The sequence below is a fragment of the Nansenia antarctica genome (assembly GCF_963989245.1).
Source record: "Nansenia antarctica genome assembly, chromosome: 1".
Classification (NCBI taxonomy): domain Eukaryota; kingdom Metazoa; phylum Chordata; class Actinopteri; order Argentiniformes; family Microstomatidae; genus Nansenia; species Nansenia antarctica.
Genome location: NC_137674.1, coordinates 8,602,182 through 8,626,897, shown reverse-complemented (window position 1 = coordinate 8,626,897; position 24,716 = coordinate 8,602,182). Strand labels below are relative to the sequence as shown.

The following is a 24,716-nucleotide window of genomic DNA, read 5'->3' as shown; positions in this document are numbered from 1 at the left end:
CCTACCCGAGGTAGAACAAATGACAACAATTATTTTTCTTATCTTTAGGGTCTCCCATTAATGAAATTGATTGTTGTCAAATTTTATTTTGGGGGAAAATATGTTTTTTGGGTTGTTCTTTAGAGCTACCCCAATCCCTGAAAAAGAGCCAAATTAGACCAGGCCGAATATGGGGAAGGTGACAAAAAAGCCAATAACTTGAGAATTATCACTCTTTTCTTCTTCAGATTTGCTGAGGTATGAACCAGGTGGTTGTCCTACATCACCAAATAGTCAGACAACTATTTACCTAAATAAATTACATAATGACATTACATTGTAATTTTATTACATAAATTACATAATGACACTAGGTGGCATTAGATTCAGTCTCGACACAATCATTTGAACAGTATGGTATATCTAAAGGTAGGCCACTATGCAGGGCCAGGAGTGTTTCCTGACCCAGACAAACTCCAGGGCTGATTCATAGGCTATAGACTGGTTCAGTTCAAGTCACATGGTCAGGTTTCTGATCATCAGTCTGCAATGTAAGCATTCAATAATATCATATAAAGCATTCAAATATACAATAACATTATTATTATAAAGACAGCAGGGATGGGATGCCAGATAAATACATATATTTATTGTCTATGTGAAAGTCTTCTATGAGCTTGTGAATAAAATCATGATTGGAAAGAGACACATTCAAGAGTGTTTTTTAAAGAGTCTTTAATACATATATAGGAATTGGGGAACCAGCAAGACAAAAAAATGCAGACTCAAAACTTTTCTGAAAAATATAGAATATATTCAGAAGATCAATGTTAAAAGAACATGCCATAACAGAACTAAGGAGAGTATAGTGCAAATGCTAAATTGAGAATGCTTCTCTATTTAAATTAAAGATATCTTTTTTTTTTTTTTAAACAAAAAAACCAATAACAGCTAGACATTCATATCCTGGCAATGACAACTTTCCTCATCAATACAAAGGGACACATTTTAATGTGTTTACACTGAGAATACGAAATGTGTAAATAAAAGTTACATACTGTATGAAGCTCTCCCTAATGAATGTCTATCTACTTAATTAAACCTGTGAGTGAAGATGACTTAGTCACTCCCCAGCAAGTTGTTGGCAGAATGATCACATGACTTCATAGCCACTGCGAATGCCTCTCATCAGCATGCAGTCAAATACGAGGCCCATGATCTAGAGTAAAAAAATAAAACAGTAAGCAAACTAGCCGTGTGTGTGTGTGTGTGTGAGTTTACTCCTGTCCTACCCCTAGAATAATGATCACAAACAGAGTTTATTCCTGTCCTATCGGTTTTAAATGTTTTTCGTAGGATTCCTTTTTTAATGTATTTGTCTAACTGTCATTTTCTCCTAGGGAAAAGGGAAGGAAGGGCTGCTCAGGGTGTTAAATGTTTTAAGGATGTGTTCCAAGTTTCCCCTGGCAAGGGTTCATTCATGTGTACTTTTGAAAATAAAACCCAATCCAACGGGCACAGGGTTTAAATCAAGGGCACAGGGTTTAAAGGGCACAGGGTTTAAATCAAAGAAGTACAGCAAAACATTTAAAAAAATTTTAGCACTTTACATTTTGCTTCAGTAACCAAACTGGCTGACAGTAAAATATTACTTACACATTTCCCAGGGAAGGGTCTTTGGAGCACGTAGTCCAGGGATAAGGTTAGTAGTGCTCAACTCGGGCCTGTAAAGGAGGATCAGTTTGTTAGGATAGAAGGAAGGTGTTCTCAGCCCTGTAAAGGAGGATAGAAGGAAGGTGTTCTCAGCCCTGTAAAGGAGGATAGAAGGAAGGTGTTCTCCGGTTTGACATTAAATCAACTGCTCCAGTTTGAACAGTTCACATGATAAATACCCTATGAAGTAAGCATCCTGTGGAGGAGAATAAGACATTGTATTGTGTGGTGGAAAATTAAAGATGAGTTACACACCTGTTCTGATTGATCAGGTGTGTGGACACGCCCCACACGAAAGGAGACGCAACGTCATCTGCCTCTGCAACAACAGAAACAGCATTATTATTACAACATCATACAATAACCTTTCCTTGTTCCACACCCTGCTGGGCATGCTTTGAAAATTAAATGGTTGCCCGAATTAGGGACAGCTCCCCAATGCATTCAGTTATGCATAGAAATGATCAGTATGTCACTTAATTAGCACGGCATCTGTACATCTGAAATTTGCATTGGCTCAAGTGTGCATCAACTTCACACTGGGATATTTAGTCACTCACATTTAAAGTCATAAAAGCATCTTTGGGCTTGAATTAATCACAGGCCCAGCTCACTAGAGTACCGACCTGCATCCCAGTCCTCCTCACAATTGGTGTTTGGTACTGTCCAGGTGCTGACAGGGACGTGCCACTTGCTCTTCACCTCAGCACTGTCCACTGTTAACCAAAGAACCTGGTTAGACTCACTACAAGGAGCAAATGGGTTTTATTGACAAAGATAGTATCATTGAAGATACAACAACATTTAAATCTTACGGTCTTCGCTATTCACAGATCTCCTGTCCTCACAGTTCAGGATGTGGTGTGAAAGCTCATTTTTGGGCATCAGGTGGCGGGCATTGAAAGGGCAGGTTTCCAATGTATTGGCCAGTTCTGGGTGATTCTAAAAAGATGAAAAAGATGCTTTACGAAAAAGAGCATATTTGAGAACATCTCATTTGAGATTTCAATGTCTGCAACGGCAGACTACTCCTACAACAGTTATTCCACGACAAGCACTACAGTTCTTACCTTACTGCACTTGATCAGATGGTATGGGAAGCGGCTGCCACGGATCTGGTGGTTCTTGTCATATGGACACTGAAGGAGTTTGTTTGGGTCACTGGCATCTGTTATTTCTATGAGCAATGGTAAGAGAAATGTGAATGAGAAATCAACATCACTCAATTCAAACGTTGGGTAAAGTGTGGTTCTTTTTAAATATACATATAGTATATAAGATAGGAATATGTGAAAAAGATAGGAAGGACATCCTAAGAAAATCTGTCTTTTTCAATATTTTAACATATGGACATTTGATTTTAATTTTAACAATATTGAGAGATGGTGGCAATATAACTAAACAAATAAAACTTGAAAAATATTCAGTCTTAAAATTCAGATAGGCTATAGTTTTATGTAATAAAAATGAATAGTTTAAAAGATAAAGTTGAATTTCATCATGTGTGTTCCATTTCTGCATAGCAGTGACACCTTGTTAGTTCTAGATTCTATTGATATAAATTCCAGTAATTAGCATGTATATGTAAAGAGGTAAACCTTGATAACTTTTGAACCATACATGATTTTCTCATGCAATTCTCTATGTGATGGACATATTTATTTTAATCTAAAGTGAAAGCAAAATGATTTGTGTGGACACCAACTTTTTCCTCAGTATAGGAATTGGCATCTTTGTTCATAGTTTGTTATACATGATAAGTTACATTTTCATTGTTTTTGGTTAAATTACATCACCTTTATCTATAGATATTGTTTGAAAGATCAAATATTGATGTAGTGTCCTAATTTTTTCACACTGTAAGATCTTAAGGACTTTCAAGAGATGAGTGCAGGAATATTTCACAATGGTTTCTTAAAGCTCGTGTTTAGCCTACCAGTGTCTTCGAAGCGTTGCAGCTCCTCAAGTGTAGCAGTGGTCTTCGTGGGAGTGCAAGTTGATGTGAAGGCCATTCTGTTAGCTATGCCTTTCTTTTGTGGCCTCGGCCTCGCCAAATTCAGCTTCTATCACCAGCCCGCTCCCAATAAGAGAAGAAAATGAAATGAGCAGAAATTAGTGATGAATTCGTTAGTTGAAAAAAGAAAAAAGACATCAAATGAAAGAGCTATGCTAGCAAGCTAGGCCTAGGATCAAATACAACACTTACTTTTATCCTAAAACGATCACTGGCATTCATGCAGCAGCATTCAAATACTATTGTTTGGAATGTGCATCCAAACTGACATTGGTTATGGTTACGCTGATAGTTTTCAACAAAGTATATCAATATATATAGCTATATCAGGTATATATAAAAGTATATCTGCGTTCTGCGTTTCTCCTTCTACTGCGTCACTCTCAGCTCCATGCATCCACGTGGCAAACGTTGAAATACATTGAGTCAGTGCGTTAGCGAACTCTCCGTTTTTGCCGTTTATACTGTACCATACATCTATAAATCAGCAATGTGTTAATAACATAATCTATCTCACCTTTACCGAAGTCCACCAGTCAGCGAGGTTGTATAGAGAGTCAAATTCAGAAATGGACTCTGACAAACATACGACTAGACGACTGATAATAGATGACAAACCGGACAGTAAAACCCAAAAGAACAATTCAAAATGGGTTGACTGAAGTCGAGCTTGGAACTGTCCTTAGAAATGCTGGTTCATAAATTAATTTAGCACACAATTATACTGTAGCTAAATTGTTATATTTCGTTAGTTACAGAACACCCTCAAACTCACCGCCCTCACCTCACTCACTGCTTTCAAACAAATCCTGCCCCGAACCATCATGGTGACGGCCTGATTGGGCACACCTGTGCTCAATCCTCAATCAAGGGTGGAGGGAGGAGAAAAGCCTGGGAGAGACACTCACACTTGGTGCCAGTGGGCCAGACTACAACTTGAGAGTTGTTTTGTGTTGGTTTAGTTAGTACAGCTATAGTTTTGTATTGTGTAGCTTTGTAGGTTGTGTTTGTTAATCTTATGTTTGTGTCACTTTAGTCTTATTTGTATTTGATGTCTGGTAGTTGTCTACCACTTGGCCAGTTAGATAGTTTATTCTAATTGGGCTCTTTTTCAGGGATTGGGGTAGCTCTAAAGAACAACCCCAAAAAAACATTTTCCCCAAAAATAAAATTTGACAACAATCAATTTCATTAATGGGAGACCCTAAAGATAAGAAAAATCATTGTTGTCATTTGTTCTACCTCGGGTAGGGGTATCTCGAAAACTAAAGCCTTTTTTGAGGACTTGCTGCTAGACTATAAGTCGTGTCCGTGTCTGTCAAGTACATTACAGCCTACGTCTGACTTGCGTTTGTGGAATGGAATGGAATGGACTTTATTTGTCATTGCTACAGTACAGGTACCAAACAACGAAATTTAGGAGGGGTGGCTCCCCTGGTGTTAGGAAAGGGAAAAAGCATAAAAGAAAAAGCATAAAAGCATAAAATCACAAGAAGGTAAGGAGCTGGTTTACATCAATAAAGGCTATGTACACAATCCACTGTACTATACTGCACAGATAGTCAACTAGGGTTGTCATATTGCACAAAAGTATTTTTTCACGTTATTTTAAAGTGTCACAGTTTGCAGGCTTGAAAATTTACATGTTTGTGCCTCAGCACTAGCTGCCATACAATCCGTCCGGACTGTCCACTCCAAACCAATTTCTCTTTTGGTCAAATCTTAGCTGATAGCATGACCATCACTTGTACCCACAAACATAACAGGCAGGAGCAGTTCAGCATAGGCAAAGTCAAAGTTGTGATTTCTCAAAATGCAGGTGGCTGCACTCCACTGTCTGTGTGATATCAGATGTAAACATTTCACATGCAGCAACACGTGTTGGTAATTATACTGTCCCGTCGGCGAATTTCGGAAATCTAGGATTCTTGGGGAAGGCTATGTTACGTCTGTAGTTTTACGACAGTTGGGACTTTACGACGTGCCGTATTACGTTTTGGGTTACACACGTTGTTAATTAAATGGAGTACACGTTCCGACTAAGCTCTGAGTTCAGTCTCCATTATTGAACATAACATTGGCGACGAGGATGGCTGATTGTTCTCTATCAACACCCCCTCCTTTCCTAGCAGTCCCGGCAGAACCACCGATTCCGTGGGGCCGCTGGATTTCCTCTTTCGAAACATACATCCTAGCTGCCGGCTTGGAGGATGTATCAGACAAGAGGAAATATGCGCTGTTGCGGCACTGCCTGGGAGCGGAGGGTCAGCGCGTGTTTGAAACTCTCGGCCCTGCGGCGAGATACACAGACGCTGTGGAACTATTGAAGCAACACTTCGCCCCTCCACAAAGCGCTCTTCTCCGCCGCGTCATATTCAGACGAAGACACCAACGAACAGGTGAGACAGTGACACAGTATGTGGCTGATCTGCGGGGTTTGGCGAGCGTATGCAAGTTCGGGACATTACAGAACGAAATGATAAGAGACCAACTCATCTTACACACGAACTGTGACAAGATTAGGGAAAAACTGTTACTGGAAAATGATGAACTTACATTATCAGCAGCTCTGAACATGGCGGCCCAGGTTGAAACAGCTTTAGAATGTGCAGTTAGTTTTTCAGCCTCTCCCAGCTCACCGGCAGAGGGCGCGCACAGCCTACAGGTGCCCCTCCTCCACGTGAGTGCAACCAGCGGCGGGGAGAGCATTTTACTGGCCTCTCGGTCACGCGACCAGCCACACCAGCCGTGTGGGAATTGCGGCTCTTCTGCACACAATTCAAGAGCTCAGACATGCCCAGCCCGTGGTAAAACCTGCTCCAACTGCGGGAGACTAAACCACTTTCACAAGGTCTGCAGGTCTGCCCCAGCTAGAGCTTCCCAGTCACCTACCACAGTCATCCATAATGTCAGCTCAGGACGAGCGCCATTCAAAACATGCTCGTTGATGGTTGGTGATGTCACTCTGCCGCTCCTCCTAGACACTGGAGCCACAGTGTCCCTTGTGAACTTGACGACCTATACACAGTTCTTCTCCCATGTGCCCCTGGGGTTGCCCTCCACCACCCTGCGTGGCTATGCCAACTCTAAGATTGACATTGTGGGCTCTTTTCAGCTGCCTGTGAAGTACGGGGAGAGGACACTGCCGGCTTTCAGGTTCAACGTTGCACGCCACGGGACCAACCTGTTAGGCCTCGACCTGTTCAACGCCCTCGGTTTCACCCTGCTAGACACAGCTGGCTCAGAGATTCACACCGTTTCCATCCCCTGGCAGCAACAGTGGCCTGCGCTGTTCAGCGGTGTAGGCTGCCTCGACACTTTTGCCCACCAGCCTCTGTTAGATCCTACAGTGATGCCTGTTATACAGCCCCTCCGTCGCTCCCCCCTGGCTCTCCGCGATGACATCTCCTCTCAACTACAGAGCATGCTCGATAGCGACATCATTGAGCAGGTGAATGCATCGCCTTGGATCTCCAACCTGGTGGTGGCGAAGAAGAAGTCTGGGGGGCTGCGCATCTGCGTGGATCTGAGAGCGGTAAACAAGGCCATCATCCCTGACAAATACCCCCTGCCAACGATAGAGGAGCTCACCGCCCAGTTCTACGGGTCCAGCGTGTTCTCTAAACTGGACCTCCGTCAGGGTTACCTCCAAGTGCCACTACACCCCGAGAGCCGCAACCTCACAGCGTTCATCACTCACAGAGGGGTTTTCCGCTACAAACGCATGGCTTTCGGTTTAAGCTCCGCCCCCAGCTGCTTCCAAAAGATCATGGCCTCCATCTTCGCTGGGATCCCAGGTGTGGCCATCTATCTTGATGACATCGTGGTTCACGGGGCCACCGTCGAGAGCCACGACGAGCGTCTCCACAGTGTGCTCAGTGCATTGGCCAAGCATCACCTCACACTCAATGGTGAGAAGTGTGTATTCGCCGCCCCAGCCATTGACTTTGTGGGGTTCCGCCTCTCAGCTGATGGCACATACCCGCTGCACTCGAACACCGAGGCCATCCATCATGTCCTGGAGCCCACCACAGCCGCTCAGGTGGCCTCCTTTCTAGGCATGACGGCGTACTACCTCCGTTTCCTGCCACAGTACTCGGCCACAACCACACCACTGCGGAAGCTGTTGAAGCATGACGAGCCCTGGCTCTGGACGTCTGCCTGCTCAGACGCCGTACGCCTCCTGAAGGCCCAACTCACCTCGCCACCAGTCCTGGCGCATTTCGACCTGGCCAGCCCCACTCTTGTCACGTGCGACGCCTCTGCCACAGCCATTGGTGCGGTGATGTCCCAGCTGCAAGGGGGGGTGGAGAGACCGATCGCCTTCGCCTCCCGTGCTCTCAGCCCCACGGAACAGAAGTACTCGGTGGGGGAGCGGGAGGCCCTAGCATGCCTCTGGGCATGTGAGCGCTGGCACATGTACCTCTATGGACGTTTATTCACACTGAGGACAGACCACCAGGCCCTCATCACCCTCCTGGCCACGTCTGGCACCGGTCACAAGCCACTCCGCCTCCACCGCTGGGCCGACCGCCTGCAGCAGTACAACTATCGGCTACAGTTCACGCCAGGACGAGACAACGTGGTAGCCGACTTGCTATCACGCTCAATCCCCAGCCCACCCACAGCCCCAACCTTGACCCCCGGACTGGACCAGGCTGAGCATGACCTCGTCCAGCTCCTCCACACACCCCTTCAGGAGACGGTGTCGCTGAAAGAGCTCCGGGATGCCTCAGCCGATGACCCCACCCTCTCTACACTCTCAACCTACATCACGCAGGGGTGGCCGGCAAGAGTACCTGACGAGCTACTCACTTACTCCAGGATCGGGGAGGAGTTGTCGGTTTGGAATGACACCTGTGTCGCTCGCGGGTTCTGCACTGTGGTCCCAGGTGTCCTTCGGGCGCGTATCCTTGCTATGGCACACGAGGGTCACCTGGGCATAGTCAGGCTCAAACAGCGCTGTCGTGATGTTGTGTGGTGGCCAGGCATCGACAGGGAACTCGAAACCCTGGTCAAGGATTGCACTGCCTGTCTCCTTAGTGGTAAGACCAGGGCTCCAGCCCCACCCCCGCCCATGCAGCCGTTGGACTGGCCATCTCAACCCTGGGAGCACCTGCAACTGGATATCTGCTGCGAGCTGCATGGGGTACCACATCACCAGCGTTTTCTCGTCCTGACCTACGACCTCCACTCTAAGTGGCCAGAGGTGACACCTGTGGGCTCGGTCACAGCAAAGGTGCTGATCGACATTCTCGACGCTCTGTTCGCACGTTGGGGCCTGCCCAAGAGGATCACGACTGACAACGGTCCTCAAATGATTTCCCATGAACTGTCCTCCTATCTAGTGGGTAAAGGGATCCACCACATCCGCACAGCGTTCTACCACCCTGCTGCGAACGGGGGGTGGAACGGCTGAACCAAACACTGAAAAATGGCATCAGGGCCCACCTGGCACAAGGGTGCACGCTCACCACCAGCCTCCTCCAGACGCTGTTGCATTATCGGGCCACGCGACACGCCACTACAGGAGTCTCCCCAGCCTCCCTCATGCTGGGGCGGGAGCTCCAGCTGCCTCTCGATAGGCTCCGCCCTACACTAGCTCAGCCCCAAGGCGTGGAGCCGCCACCAGTGGCTGTGGCTGCACCAGAGCCACGTCTGGTTCGAGCACGCAACAGGCCCGATTACTTGCGTGACTACATGACTGAATATCACACCTAGGTTGTGTGAGGGGGGGGGGGGAATGTTACGTCTGTAGTTTTACGACAGTTGGGACTTTACGACGTGCCGTATTACGTTTTGGGTTACACACGTTGTTGATTAAATGGAGTACACGTTCCGACTAAGCTCTGAGTTCAGTCTCCATTATTGAACATAACAGGCTATAACAGGGTATCCGCGGTGTCTTGAAAAGTATTAAAAGTTGATAAATCAATTTTGGGAAAATCAAGACCCTTATTAAAAAGTCTTATCATGATTTTATGAGGTCTTGAATTTTGTAGGTATTTTTCCTGAATTAGACTGTCCAAAGAGTTTGAGTCCTAAACACTTTTAGTAAAAGTTTCGTGAATTTATTAGGCCTAGTTTTATTTAAAAAAACAAAGATGAACCGGACATTGTGTTGTATGATAGTGTTCTGTTGCAAACTCAAACTGTTAAGTTAAAGGTGTCACTGATGTCAACGGTTACAGCTCCAAGTGGCGGTGAGGTCTGGAAAAATATAGACACGGTCTTTAAAAAGTCTTAGAAAGGTATTGAAATTAACCTCAAGATTCCTGTATATACCCTGTACTAACACACACTATATTAAGGCTATAATGAATATTCAGAAAAGAAGCGCTACCTGATTGGCCGGTGAAACGTCACAGCTCAGCTCAGCGCTGCTCGTAAAAATCAGTGTAGACTGTCTCGTTTTTAGGAATGAGTTAACATAATCATGTATTCATTCATTGGCAGCATTTCAGCTGCGTGTTGACTCAAGGGGTCTTACCAGAGACGTAACAGAATATCGGTTCACGACCGTAAAGGACAGACCTGTTGGTCTTGTGTGCGGAGCCAACGAGGCTGTAACGAAAACATCCGCGTACTCAGCGCAGAGTTTACTTTGAAGCACAGAAATTTTGATTTGAACTGCTCAGTAGTCCGTTTGCAGTTGACGCAGAAAGCGCACCAACCAACCTCCAAATGGAGCTGATTGAACTCCAGTGGAGTGACACGCTCAAGTCAAAGTATGACGCTGTGGGCGCTGCACAGTTCCCATGTTTCATCCCTGACACAATGCCACACCTCCGCACCGAAGCTGCTCAAATGCTCTCTATGTTCGGCAGTAGGCCTACATCCATATTATGTGAACAACTGTTCTCTTTGATGAAGATGAGCAAACAGAGCTTTAATGAATGTTTTCTTTATGCACTTTTCCGTGCTTCTGTGGTATTCTGTAGTAAGAAGTAGTTAGTAAAAGAATGAGACCGGGACACACGCTGATGCTGTTCAATTCGCCATTTATTCAACTCCCCTTCTTCACCTCCGGAAGTGCATACATCACTTCCGTCACTGCATACATTACTTGCATACTAGCGCCCACTGGCGGTATAAACAGGACACAACATTTCCCCCTTTCTTAAAGGGATTACAGTCCTCAACGAATGCAATATTCTGTAGACTGGTGTCAGTACAATTGAAATAAAATGAAAACGAAGGAAATGAAAATGAATGAATCAGCATAATGAATAACAACAATAAACAATTTATGACAGTGAAACATGAAATGAACATTCACTTTTGTCATTGCATTGTAGGACCTTTTTGTACTAAGTTAGAACCGTGTTCTATCCTACCCTTTTAGTACGTTCTCTACGGCACAAAGTCTACCAGCCACCTAGGTGGGTTTCTGACTCTCAGGTTCCTTCTTGGACCTGGTTCATTAAACACATTCTCTGCCTCGGGCACCGTGAACTCCTCTAGCTCAATCTCCTTTTCACCACTGGTGCCAGACAGAGCATCCTTGGGACAGCGTGTAAGCTTGGATGCATTCCATTTTCGACCATCACTGAGCAGGTATGTATTCTGTCCTGCTTTACTAACTACTGTCAGCGGTTCTGTGAATCTTGATGATCCCTTTTTTACATGCTCCGGTCTGCGGACACGTACGGTGTCATTCACTTGGAACATGGGCACTTTCGCTCCCCTCATTCTGTCTGTGTACTCCTTACTCTCCTGTTGCTTGCGTCTCACTGTCTCCTGCACTTTCTCATGTGACTTAATTTGTTGTGAGACAGGGAGGACATTTAGTTTTGTACGCATCTTTCTGTTCCTCAGCAACTCAAAGGGAGTAGCTCCTGTAGTAGCATGCGGCGTAGCGCGATAGTTCAGTAAGAACTCTGTTACTACATGTTTCCATGGCTTGTGCATTCTCTCAGCCGTCTGAATACACTCTTTGAGAACTCGATTAAATCTCTCAATAGCCCCGTTGGCTCTTGGATAATAAACACTGGAACGCAGGTGCTTTATCTCTCTCTCTCCCAGAAAGCTTGCAAAAGCATGGGAGGTAAACTGACATCCGTTGTCAGAGACCAGGAAGGAAGGGTTACCTTCACGACTAAACACTGTAGTCAAGAAGCTAATAACCGCCTCTGTAGTTACAGTAGAGACAAACGCCACCTCTGGCCACTTACTGTAATAGTCTGTGAGTGTAATAGCATAACGGCAGTCCCATGTCGCACAGTCAAAGGGACCAACAATGTCAATGGCCACCTTCTCCCATGGTCCACCTGGCAGTTCCACTGGGGTAAGTGGTGCAGGCGCAGTTTTGGCTGTTTTGTCATTAGAAGCATCGGTAGTGACATAAGTAGGTACCTCAGGATCATATAATGCTAAGGTAGGACTCTCAGTAATCAGTCTCTTAACCTCAGTAAAACTGGACTCTGCATCCGCTGTCCATTCAAACTTAGTGTCAGTAGATTCCCTGAGTGTAGCACGTAGCGGTTCCACCACAGTAGAGAAGTCAGGTATGAATTTACTATACCACGATGCAAGTCCTAGGAAGGACCGCAGGGAGGATGTGTCGTGCGGGGCAGGCGCGTTCGCCACAGCACTGACCCCGTCTTGGTCAGGATGAAGACCATCTTTGGACACAGTGTGGCCCAGGAAGCGCAGAGCTTTCTGGTTGAACTTACACTTGTGCATGTTCAGTTTAAGTCCCACTTCATTTAGAGCATGTAGCACTCTCCGTAGGCTGACATCGTGATCCTGCTGTGTGATGCCGTAGCAAATCACATCATCCAGGTAGGCCTGTACGCCTGGCAGGCCTGTCAGTACAGTCGACATCATTTTCTGAAAAGCTGAAGGAGCAGAAGCGAGGCCAAATGGCACTCGGCAGAAACGAAAGAGACCCTCATGCGTGATAAACGCAGTTAAATCACGGCTATCTGGATGCAATGGCAACTGGTGATAAGCAGAGGCTAAGTCTATAGTAGAAAAGACTGTGGCTCCACGGAGCTCAGCGAACAGTTCATCCATGTGCGGTAAGGGATGACAGTCACTGATGATTGCCTTATTAGGTTCTCTGAGGTCAACACACAGGCGAGGCTTTCCTCCCCCCTTTCTCTGGGTCACAACTATAGGGGAAACCCATGGAGATGCGTCTATACGTTCTATAACGCCTTTTTCCTGTAGATCTGCGAGCTCATCGGTCACAGCCTGCCTCACTGAGAACGGAAGCCTCCTCAGTTTCTGCTGTACTGGCACAGCATCTGGTTTAACCTGTATTTTGTGCATAAAACCTTTTGCACACCCTAACTCCTGTACTAGAACCTCTGGTTCGGTCTGTGGAGTGGTACTCTGTACAGTAGGTGCTCGGAGCACAGTAGGAGAGCTAGCAGGGCTAACAGTAATAATTTTGTTACCCTCAATGCACATCTGCAATGCTACAAATAAATCTAGTCCCAGCAATGCATTTCCTGATTCAACCACTATCAATGAACCTGTAACTGAATGTCCATTATGAACAACTGTAGCATGCATGCAACCTTTAACAGGAATTTTCTCTCTGGAGTAAGTAATCAGATTCACTGTAGGCTCAGCAAGGACACATGTATGGAAAAGTGTCTGGTAAGTACTCTCTGGAATAATAGAAACAGATGAGCCTGTATCCACTATCAGCTCAACATCATGGGAATGATAATTTGCATCAACTCGTACAGTACACATAATTTTATCATTCACGACGGCCCCCTGCATGTAAAGCACAGTAACGTCATTCACCATTACCTCACGCACCTCTTTTTGAGCCGATCTACACACCTTGGAAAAATGTCCAACTTTTCCGCATGTATTGCAAGTCACCTTAACCGCCGGGCATGTAGGCTTGTTAGCTAAGTGTCCTGTGGATCCGCATCGGAAGCAGGCGCGCTGATTCCCAGTTGTAGCTGGCTGGCTGTAGACCGTGGCAGGTGCAGTCGTCGTCGGATCTTTCTTCTTGCCCTTGTCGAACCTCCTCCTCGTCGGCTGTTTCTCGATGGCTCTCACCGAAGCTGTAGCTCCAGAGAGAACGTTGGAGTTCCGTAGTCCAGCCTCGATTTGTAAGGCCATTGAAGTAGCTTTGTCCAGAGACAAGTCCGATTCAAGCAAAAGTCTGTCTCGTATGCGTGTATTAGCAACACGCTCAATCAGTTGATCACGAATCATTTGTTCCTCCATGGCACCAAATTCACAAGCTGCAGCTAGCTCGCGTAGTGAAGCAAGGAACAGATTAACCGTCTCGTCAGGACCCTGAGCTCTCTGTCGAAATTTGTGACGTTCAGCAATCACATTCACCTTAGGAACAAAGTACTTTTTCAGTCCATCCACGGCAGAAGTGTAGGTAACACCCGTATCCTTTAGAGTGTAGAACAGTCTTTGTCCTTCGGTCCCAAGTGCATGAAGAAGAATCGCGCGCTTTCTTTCCTCCGGCCATTTTTCTCCGGTAGCATCAATTACAAGCATGTAATTTTCAAACATTCTCAACCAAGTAGGAAAAGAAATAGCAGGTTCGCCTGGCACAGGCATGAACGGTGTAGGTAAGGGTACGGAAATAGCCATCCTCGTCGCCAAAAATGTGGTATTCTGTAGTAAGAAGTAGTTAGTAAAAGAATGAGACCGGGACACACGCTGATGCTGTTCAATTCGCCATTTATTCAACTCCCCTTCTTCACCTCCGGAAGTGCATACATCACTTCCGTCACTGCATACATTACTTGCATACTAGCGCCCACTGGCGGTATAAACAGGACACAACAGCTTCTCTAGGACATGGACTTGAATTGTTGGATTTTCATTGAAGGAAATGATCCTCATTATTATTTTTGTTGTCGTTGTTGGCCTGTGAAAAACATATTCCATTGAAAATTAACTGAAAAGGCTACAGATGGAGAAAGAGGCATAATATTATTTTTATTTAAGAAATGAATGCCACTGTTGGTGTCTTTTATTTGAAATTTGATTTCTCAGGTGTTAATATTGTATTAAGCTTTACTTATTCCAGATTCAGTGTTAAAGTAAAAACCCATATGAAAAGGTTCATTATTATATCTAGAAAGAAGGGAAAGCATGCTTTTTAAAGGGACTGTTTTCACCTAAAAAAGGGGCGGGAGCATGACGGAAGGGCAACATACCCGGATGCGCTGCTCCTATCCTCGTTTTCCACACGGACTGTTATTTATCGGAACACCAGCGTGTTCACATGTGTATTTTCTTTTGTGCAATATTCTAATGATTTGCTCTACTTAGAACATTTAACCAATTGCCTTAACATTACGGATAAAGAGACGGGATAGTTCAAACCCCTGGCCGGTTAGCTAGCTAGCTAATTTATTTTTGATTAACTTGTTAAGCTGCTAAATCAGGCAGGATACGCATATCATCCTCAAAGACGAAAATTGAATGAAATAACGTAGCTGTAGCTTTGTTTGTATGCTATATGGAAGTACAGTAAGTGGATAGGGCAATTAGTAGCAATGCTATTCTATTAACAGTTTACATGATGATTCAGCAACGACCTGCATGGCAGGTGATCAGACTATCCTCTGCATTGGCCCTATCCGATCTGCTGCATAGCTATGAAATATAATTGAATCAGAAACTAGTCTATCTTGCCTCGCTAACACTATAAAACAAGCTTGAGCATTTCTTTTCACTCCGTTGCATGGTTCTAGGTTCTCTCTATTCCAGTCTCGTTCCCAAATTTCGTTGTTTGGTACCTGTACTATAGCAATGACAATAAAGACCATTCATTCATTCATTCATTCATTCATTTATGGCAGAACCGTGGTCAACCATCTCTGCTGCTTTGCCTTTGACTGAGGCAGAATTTCTACTTGAGTTCAGTGAGAAGGTGGAGTCCAGCGTGGTGGATGTGCTGAAACGGTCCAGGCACCAGCTGTACAGCTGTAAAACTGGGGTCTCTTCCCTGAGGCAATATGCTCAGATCATCTTGGACATTTCCTGGGAGAAGCTTAACACAGGGACATGGCGTGATGTGGACAAAGAGTGGAGGCGTGTGTATTCATACGGCTGTCTGTTCAAAGTAGCAGCCTTGTGCCACAAGGATTCCTCAACAGCTACTGTACAGGAGGCCATAAGGACTTGTGACATGGGTCTCCTCATGGGTGCAGCAATCATGAACAATATGTTACAAACCCTTGTTAGGATCTTGCAAAATGAAGTCAAGAGGAGCCACTCGAAAGTAGAGGATCTGTGTGAGGGGGTTATTGCCAAGGTGGATTTCATGGGAGCATATCATATTCCTTTTCTTCCATCATGCACTGTGGTTTTTGTTTTCTTGTCTGGAAGTTCTCTTTTATTAATGCTCCCTTCTCTTTGCTTCCCAACAGAAAATAAAGATTGACTGCCTCTCTATGCCTGAGGTAAAACAGGCAGTAGCAGTTCCAAGGACACGTTGTCCATCATTGGAGAGCTTCAAGACAGGTTACCTGGTTCCTCAAAAGCCAGTCATATTAGAAGGTGTTATAGACCACTGGCCTGCCCTCAAAGACCATCTCTGGAGGTAACCTTTTCTTTGTGCATAATGTGTTGTGTAAGTGTATGTCTTCCTCTTAGTTCTCATTGCCCATAATTATACACACTTTTGAAAACCTTTTGACCTTATCAAAAACGGTTAACCCATGCCTATTCATACTGCATATTGACCTTTCTTCTGTGAGAAGTGTGTTTTTAAGGAGCCTTATTCATACTACACTTAAAGACATGTTTGATTTCTCCTCTGTGAAGCCTAGATTACCTGCGAACTGTTGCTGGTTGTCGGACTGTACCTGTTGAAGTGGGATCAAGATATACTGATGAGGAATGGTCACAGACTCTCCTTACTGTCAATGAATTTATAGATCGCTATATCCTTGTAAAAGTAAGTGTGCTGTAATCCTGGTCATTGTATCCCCTGTCATTGTTGATGTGAACAAGTACTCTGATGACACTAGGATTCATGCACTCTATGTTTCCCATCCTCTCTTTCTGAATCTGACATAGGATGCAACCGGTTTGGGATATCTTGCCCAGCACCAACTATTTGATCAGGTGGGTAAAATAAAATGTTATTAACATAGCATATTTCGTACAAACAAGCAATACAGTGCACTTTACAATAAAAACAAAGAGAATTTGGCACGATAGTAACTGGAGTTGGTAGTACATCAGTGCTCCAAATTTCATGATTATTATTTGCATTGATGGTCAATAAAAATATATTCTGGAAAATGCAAGGTACCAGAACTGAAAGAAGACATTTGTATCCCTGACTACTGCTGTCTTGGTGAGGGAGATGAAGATGACATCACCATCAATGCTTGGTTTGGTCCAGGAGGTACGGTGTCACCTCTTCATCAAGATCCTCAACAGAACTTCTTGGCCCAGGTGAGTCTTACACATGTCCACAGGGAAGGGAAGGGAAGGAGACTCCTGACAGAAGAGATTTTGTGACTGCATTTTTCCTTTTGTGCAACAGGTGGTTGGGAAAAAGTACATACGTCTGTACTCCCCAGAGGACACTGAGAAACTCTACCCTCACCAATCACAGCTCCTACACAACACCAGTCAGGTAAGAATTAAGTTCCTTTTTTCCATGTCCTTACTCCCTATGTATAAAGGTCTCCAAAGTCTAGGTCTTCAAGTCTAGTTATGCATTCTACCAGTTCTAATCCCTAACATGTTAGCTCTCTGGTACATGTTAGGGATTTGTTCTGAACAGGGAAGAGGCCTGAAATATGTCATTTACGGTATATGCTTTCTTCAATACAGGTGGAGGTAGAGAGTCCAGATGTAGTGCGGTTCCCAGAGTTTGTAAATGCTCCTTACCTAGAATGTGTGCTGTGGCCTGGGGATGTCCTGTTCATCCCAGTGAAGCACTGGCATTATGTGCGTTCTTTGGAGATCAGCTTCTCCGTGAGCTTCTGGTGGTCATGATCCAGAGCAGAACAAAGCTTTTATTTTTAAAAACAAAATGGCATTTGGGTAAAAAAAACGAAAAAAACATGACCATTTTCTGTATGCTATTTCTGCAGTGGTCTTGCTGATTGTACTATTCTAGTATGTTTCTCTTGTCCAGATGTGGGGAAATGTAATTAAGTAAAAAATAAAAAATATATTGATTATGCCTGTTCTTTAATTGATTCTTTTTCATGCCCTCTGGGTTTCACTCACCAAATAGCATTCGTAATATCACACTTCTTGCGTTTGGAGTCTGCTATTGGTGTCTGTCAACATGAGGAGCAAAGTGGTGTCAATGAAAGTCATTGAAACCATTATGAGGCTGAAATCTATAAGAAACTAACCAAAACCGTAGACTTACCAAAATCAAGTTTGTAACATCATTAAAAAAAACAGAAAGCACTGGTGAGCTCAGTAAGATAATATCACCATAATTAAGAAAAGAAAAACACAAGTGAAGTGGACTACCATCCGCAGAATACGTCACGAGCCGAGCTAAAGGCTTCACTGCAAGGTGCAAACCACTAGTTATCTTCAAAAAGGATGAGGTTAGTTTGCAACAACAACAAAAAGTGCCTGAAAGACTGCAGAGGTCTGGAAAACAGTCTTGTGGACAGATGAGTATTATAACCATGACGATGACAAAAACCTATTGCATGTTTAGGTAGTAGGGGGCAGCAGAGATCAGCAGAGGGCAGCAGGGGGCAGTAGAGAGCAGCAGGGGGCAGTAGAGGGCAGCAGGGGGCAGTAGAGAGCAGCAGAGGGCAGCAAAGGGCAGTAGAGAGCAGCAGGGGGCAGTAGAGAGCAGCAGGGGGCAGTAGAGGGCAGCAGGGGGCAGTAGAGGGCAGCAGGGGGCAGTAGAGAGCAGTAGAAAGCAGCAAGGGGCAGTAGAGAGCAGCAGGGGCGGCAAAGGGCAACAGGGGGCAGTAGAGGGCAGCAGGGGGCAGTAGAGAGCAGCAGGGGGCAGTAGAGAGCAGCAGGGGGCAGTAGAGGGCAGCAGGGGGCAGTAGAGAGCAGCAGGGGGCAGCAAAGGGCAGTAGAGGGCAGCAAAGGGCAGTAGAGGGCAGCAGGGGGCAGTAGAGAGCAGCAGGGGGCAGTAGAGGGCAGCAGGGGGCAGTAGAGAGCAGAAGAGGGCAGCACAGGGCAGTAGAGGGCAGCAGGGGGCAGTAGAGAGCAGCAGGGGGCAGTAGAGAGCAGCAGGGGGCATTAGAGAGCAGCAGGGGGCAGCAGGGGGCAGTAGAGAGCAGCAGGGGGCAGTAGAGGGCAGCAGGGGGCAGTAGAGAGCAGCAGGGGGCAGTAGAGAGCAGCAGGGGGCAGTAGAGAGCAGCAGAGGGCAGTAGAGAGCTGGAGGTCTGTCATGGTGACAGATATTCTAGAGCCAACCAGGAAGAGAGTTTCCACCATTCCCAGGTATTGACAGACAGGTCAGGGGTCAGACCACAGGCTGGTCACAACAGGGGGTGGAGCCTAACAGCAGGGGGCGGAGCATCAAGAAGTACAGACCAGAGGTGTAAAAATATCATTCATGTTTATTCATGAGTTCTCCACAATGACTTTGGCAGTTATATTATTGCGTGTGTGTGTGTGTGTATGATGTCATAATAACACACAACACCATCTACAGTATCTCTCATACTGTCTCCTTGGTGTTTTAACATGTTGACATCAGTGAAACATTAACAGTTATTGTGGTGTGTGTGTGTGTGTGTGTGTGTGTGTGTGCATTTTGGTATTAGTGTGTGTGAGTGTGTGTGTGTGTGTGTGTAGCCATGACAACATGTAGTCATACTCAATATGAGATAATGTTTTCAGATTGAATACAGATGGGGGTACACTCACACACACACACACACACACACACACACACACAAAGTGCTAACATTCTCATAAATTATGAGTCGTCTAAATATTGTTTCTATAAAGGAAATAAGTCGGTTAATACATTTAACAACATATGTACAGTCTAGACATGCAGACTGATGGAATATATATTTATATGTGTCACCAGTATATGGCAGGTATGTGACACGGTCTAGTGTTTTGGTCTGAATCCAATAGAACACCTTTGGGATGTGATAGAACGGGAGATTCACAGCTTGAAAGTGCACCTGTAAAATCGGCCAACATTGTGTGATGTAATCATGTCATCATGGACAAGAATCTCAAAGGAATGCTTCCAACATGTTATAGAATCAATGCCACAAAGAATTGAGGCTGTTTTGAGAGCAAAGGGAGGCCTTACCCAGTAGTGTTCCTAATAAAGTGTCCAGTGAGTGTATAGAGCAACACATGTTGTGTGCTGAGCTGCAGGCGAAGATGAGGTACTAACTGTACTAACTCCCAGACAGACACAAACAGGAGAAGGTTCTAATGGGCGGGATTTAATGGGGCGGGGGGGGGGGCTTAGACCACGGCCCTGAACAGGAAGGAGAGGGCGGCTCCAAACGCCAGCCCCAGGGACAGGAAGAAGGCCATGATGGTGCCGGCAGTCTCTGCTTCATGAGGAGCGACCTTCCTGTAGAGACAGAAGAAGAAGAAGAAGGTTAGCTAGGCTACGCTCAGCTGGGGTGTAGTGTAGTGTGTAGTGTAGTGTGTAGTGAGGTGGTTCTGGGTAGTGTAGTGAGGTGGTTCTGGGTAGTGTAGTGAGGTGGTTCTGGGTAGTGTAGTGTGGAGTGAGGTGGTTATGGGTAGTGTAGTGTGTAGTGAGGTGGTTATGGGTAGGGTAGTGTGTAGTGAGGTGGTTATGGGTAGGGTAGTGTGTAGTGAGGTGGTTATGGGTAGTGTAGTGTGTAGTGAGGTGGTTATGGGTAGTGTAGTGTGTAGTAGTGAGGTGGTTATGGGTAGTGTAGTGTGTAGTGAGGTGGTTATGGGTAGTGTAGTGTGTAGTGAGGTGGTTATGGGTAGTGTAGTGTGTAGTGAGGTGGTTATGGGTAGTGTAGTGTGTAGTGAGGTGGTTATGGGTAGTGTAGTGAGGTGGTTATGGGTAGTGTAGTGTGTAGTGAGGTGGTTTCTGGGAAGTGTAGTGAAGTGGTTATGGGTAGTGTAGTGTGTAGTGAGGTGGTTTCTGGGAAGTGTAGTGAGGTGGTTATGGGTAGGGTAGTGTGTAGTGAGGTGGTTATGGGTAGTGTAGTGTGTAGTGAGGTGGTTATGGGTAGTGTAGTGTGTAGTGAGGTGGTTATGGGTAGTGTAGTGAGGTGGTTATGGGTAGTGTAGTGTGTAGTGAGGTGGTTTCTGGGTAGTGCAGTGAGGTGGTTATGGGTAGTGTAGTGTGTAGTGAGGTGGTTATGGGTAGTGTAGTGTTTAGTGAGGTGGTTATGGGTAGTGTAGTGTGTAGTGAGGTGGTTATGGGTAGTGTAGTGTGTAGTGAGGTGGTTATGGGTAGTGTAGTGTGTAGTGAGGTGGTTTCTGGGAAGTGTAGTGAGGTGGTTATGGGTAGTGTAGTGTGTAGTGAGGTGGTTATGGGTAGTGTAGTGTGTAGTGAGGTGGTTATGGGTAGTGTAGTGTGTAGTGAGGTGGTTATGGGTAGTGTAGTGTGTAGTGAGGTGGTTATGGGTAGTGTAGTGAGGTGGTTATGGGTAGTGCAGTGTGTAGTGAGGTGGTTCTGGGTAGTGTAGTGTGTAGTGAGGTGGTTATGGGTAGTGTAGTGTGTAGTGAGGTGGTTATGGGTAGTGTAGTGAGGTGGTTATGGGTAGTGTAGTGTGTAGTGAGGTGGTTCTGGGTAGTGTGTAGTGAGGTGGTTCTGGGTAGTGTAGTGTGTAGTGAGGTGGTTATGGGTAGTGTAGTGTGTAGTGAGGTGGTTATGGGTAGTGTAGTGTGTAGTGAGGTGGTTCTGGGTAGTGTAGTGAGGTGGTTAGGGGTAGTGTAGTGAGGTGGTTTCTGGGAAGTGTAGTGAAGTGGTTATGGGTAGGGTAGTGTGTAGTGAGGTGGTTATGGGTAGGGTAGTGTGTAGTGAGGTGGTTCTGGGTAGTGTAGTGAGGTGGTTAGGGGTAGTGTAGTGAGGTGGTTTCTGGGAAGTGTAGTGAAGTGGTTATGGGTAGGGTAGTGTGTAGTGGGGTGGTTATGGGTAGTGTAGTGTGTAGTGAGGTGGTTATGGGTAGTGTAGTGTGTAGTGAGGTGGTTATGGGTAGTGTAGTGTGTAGTGAGGTGGTTATGGGTAGTGTAGTGTGTAGTGAGGTGGTTATGGGTAGTGCAGTGAAGTGGTTCTGGGTACTGTAGTGAGGTGGTTATGGGTAGTGTAGTGAGGTGGTTATGGGTATAGTGTGTAGTGAGGTGGTTATAGGTAGTGCAGTGTGATGGTTATGGGTAGTGTAGTACTTGGGGCCGTAGCACATGCAGAGGGAGGCCAGGTATCCGTTGCTGAAGGCGAAGAGGATCATGAAGCAGATGAACCAGGCGTCGTGCAGGAAGTAGACCGGCAGGAAATGACGCGGCTGGACGTTGCACAGCATGAACAGAGGCACGAAGATCACCCTGGCAACCAGCAGCCCTGGCAACAGCATGCTGTTCTGCCCTGGCTGGGAGACACACACACAGTGCTCTGATCAGGTTATCAGCCTGGTTATTGATTAACGATTGATGACATCACACACTCTCAGGTCAACACTCCATACAATCTTTCTAAACGGGCACTGTGGTGTGTGTGTGTGTGTGTGTGTGTGTGTGTGTGTGTGTGCGCGCGTTGTGCGTGCGTTGTGCATGTGTTGTGTGTGCGCGTCTGTGTGTTGTGTGTGCGTGTGTGTGTTGTGTGTGCGTGTGTGTGTGAGTGTGTGCGTGTGCGTGTTGTGTGTGAGTGTGTGCGTGTGTGTGACCTACCCACATACACACAGCGGTGAGGCTCCTGCCCGCCCAGTCACACAGGTTGAAGAGCAGGAAACAGGAAACAGGGATGAAGTAGGCCTCTGAGACACACACACACACACACACACACACACAATGAATGTATTATTTCCAGTAGAGAAACTGTAGAGAGGTCTTAGGCAAGGCAAGTTTATTTGTATAGCACATTTCATACAAATGGAGCAATTCAGAGCTGCACTTTTTAACTACCTGCCAACTGTACAAAGACATCAGAGACACGTACTTCCATTGATCACCAACACACAAAAAGACTTGACCAACGTCATGAAACTGCCATATCTGCTGAGTGGAGTACAACAATGTGCAAACAGCCAGATGTGTGAGCTGACAGTAAAAGGATGTCCAACGGGATAAAACCACCATAAGACTGTAAATAAGTTTAATCATTTATTTATTCTAGTATAATTGTATGTACATTACATGAGAGAGATAAAACATTTAATAAGAAAACAGTTCATGGATAAAAAGACATAGATAGAAGTTTTAGTGTTTAATCATAACTGTTGCAGAACATGAAGGTTTTTAGTTTAAATGCAAGTGTTTTTTTTAGGGTTTGGGCCTGTTTGATTTCTTCAGGGAGTTTATTCCAGGAGCATTGTGTTTGGTTTTCACTCTTGGAATGATTAGTTGATTAGTCTCAGCTGACCTTAGGGACCTTGCGGGAATATAGGGTGGGAGGAGATCTGATATGTATTTTGGTCCAAGACCATTTTGTGATTTGTATGTAATTAGGAGTACTTTGAATTAAATTCTCTGAGAGACTGGTAGCCGGTGTATAGATCACAGGATTGATGTAATACACACACACACACGGCCATACCCCAGGTTCCTCCGTCTGCGATGGTGGACTTGACGTCCACAGTGACAGCAGGGAAGGTTCCTATGGTGATGGTGAAGGCGAAGCACACACACACTGCCATCAGCCAGATCTAGACACACACACACACACACACACACACACACACACACACACACAAGAGGAGGGGGGGACAAGTATGGGGGGGTCAAGTATGTCTTTCATCAGGTAGATGGTGAGTGCAAGTTAGTTAGTCTGAGTGGGTGTGTGAGCGTGTGTGTGTGTGTGTGTGTGGCCTAACCTTCTTGAAGATAGTTGTCATGGAGATGTGAGGTTTGTTGTCGTCTGCGGGGCTGAAGACAGGCGTGGTCTCCCCTGCTGGGCTCTCTGAGACACACACACACACACATACACACCATGCCCATGGCCACACACACACACACACGCACACACACACACACACACACACACAATCAGATTGTTCTTTCCAACTGGCTTATTAGACAGACCGTGTGTGTGTGTGTGTGTGTGTGTGTGTGTGTGTGTGTGTGTGTGTGTGTGTGCGTGTGTGCGTGTGTGTGTGCGTGTGTGCGTGTGTGCACGCACGTGTGTGAGTGTGTCTGACCTTCCAGCTGGGTGGCCTGGTCTCCGACTTTGTTGCTTTTGCTGTAGTACTGGTAGAACTCCTGCAGGGGGAGACAGAGTCACACAGTAGTAGTACAGTACAGTAGCAGTACTGGTAGAACTCCTGCAGGGGGAGACAGAGTCACGTAGTAGTAGTAGTAGTAGTAGTAGTAGTAGTAGTAGTAGTAGTAGTAGTAGTAGTAGTAGTAGTAGTAGTAGTAGTAGTAGTAGTAGTAGTAGTAGTAGTATAGTATTGTAGTAGTGTAGTGTAGTATAGTAGTAGTAGTGTAGTGTAGTAGTATTGTAGTAGTAGTAGTAGTAGTAGTAGTAGTAGTAGCAGTAATAGTAGTAGTAGTAGTATAGTATTATAGTAGTAGTAGTAGTATAGTATTATAATAATAATAGTAGTAGTAGTAGTGTAGTAGTAGTAGTAGTATAGTATTAATGACAGAGGGCGTGGCTAAGGGACAGAGAGGGCGTGGCTAAGGGACAGAGAGGGCGTGGCTAAGGGACAGAGGATGTGGCTACGGGACAGAGAAAGCATGGCTAAGGGACAGAGGGTGTGGCTAAGGGACAGAGAGGGCGTGGCTAAGGGACAGAGAAAGCGTGGCTAAGGGACAGAGGGTGTGGCTAAGGGACAGAGGGTGTGGCTAAGGGACAGAGGGTGTGGCTAAGGGACAGAGAGGGCGTGGCTAAGGGACAGAGAGGGCATGGCTAAGGGACAGAGGGGGCGTGGCCTTGGTACCAGTTTAGGGA

The 24,716-nt window shown here is 45.7% G+C and overlaps 3 protein-coding genes across 4 annotated transcripts in view; 1 reads left to right on the top strand and 2 right to left on the bottom strand.

Moving 5' to 3' along the window:
* Positions 1–2,289: 2,289 nt before the first annotated feature.
* LOC308150225 (uncharacterized protein) lies at positions 2,290–3,704 on the bottom strand (the record flags this gene model as incomplete). Its single annotated transcript, XM_080523078.1, has 4 exons — positions 2,290–2,408; positions 2,508–2,634; positions 2,763–2,869; positions 3,629–3,704. The coding sequence occupies 4 exons, from the start codon at positions 3,702–3,704 to the stop codon at positions 2,290–2,292; spliced, it is 429 nt and encodes a 142-aa protein (XP_080379204.1).
* Positions 3,705–15,162: 11,458 nt separating this feature from the next.
* LOC308168755 (lysine-specific demethylase 8-like) lies at positions 15,163–17,758 on the top strand. Of its 2 annotated transcripts, none has more exons than XM_080543391.1 (7): positions 15,163–15,959; positions 16,075–16,247; positions 16,472–16,604; positions 16,727–16,774; positions 17,015–17,110; positions 17,202–17,294; positions 17,495–17,758. In XM_080543391.1, exons 1-7 carry the CDS (start codon positions 15,498–15,500, stop codon positions 17,657–17,659), a joined length of 1,170 nt encoding a protein of 389 aa, XP_080399517.1. In that variant the 5' UTR covers positions 15,163–15,497; the 3' UTR covers positions 17,660–17,758. The 2 variants fall into 2 exon arrangements, with proteins under 2 accessions (XP_080399517.1, XP_080399516.1); XM_080543390.1 differs by having other exon boundaries at positions 16,961–17,110.
* A 2,299-nt stretch (positions 17,759–20,057) lies between these two features.
* The window catches only part of LOC308174300 (equilibrative nucleoside transporter 1-like), a 7,475-nt gene continuing 2,816 nt past the window's right edge, over positions 20,058–24,716 (bottom strand). The window contains exons 6-12 of the mRNA XM_080549379.1: positions 24,706–24,716; positions 23,962–24,022; positions 23,638–23,723; positions 23,361–23,469; positions 22,496–22,581; positions 21,998–22,197; positions 20,058–20,198 (exon numbers count right to left, since the gene is read on the bottom strand). The exon at positions 24,706–24,716 is cut by the window's right edge and continues 87 nt beyond it. Coding sequence (XP_080405505.1) covers positions 20,087–20,198; positions 21,998–22,197; positions 22,496–22,581; positions 23,361–23,469; positions 23,638–23,723; positions 23,962–24,022; positions 24,706–24,716 — 665 coding nt within the window. The 3' untranslated portion in view covers positions 20,058–20,086. The remainder of the gene's footprint in view (positions 20,199–21,997; positions 22,198–22,495; positions 22,582–23,360; positions 23,470–23,637; positions 23,724–23,961; positions 24,023–24,705) is intronic.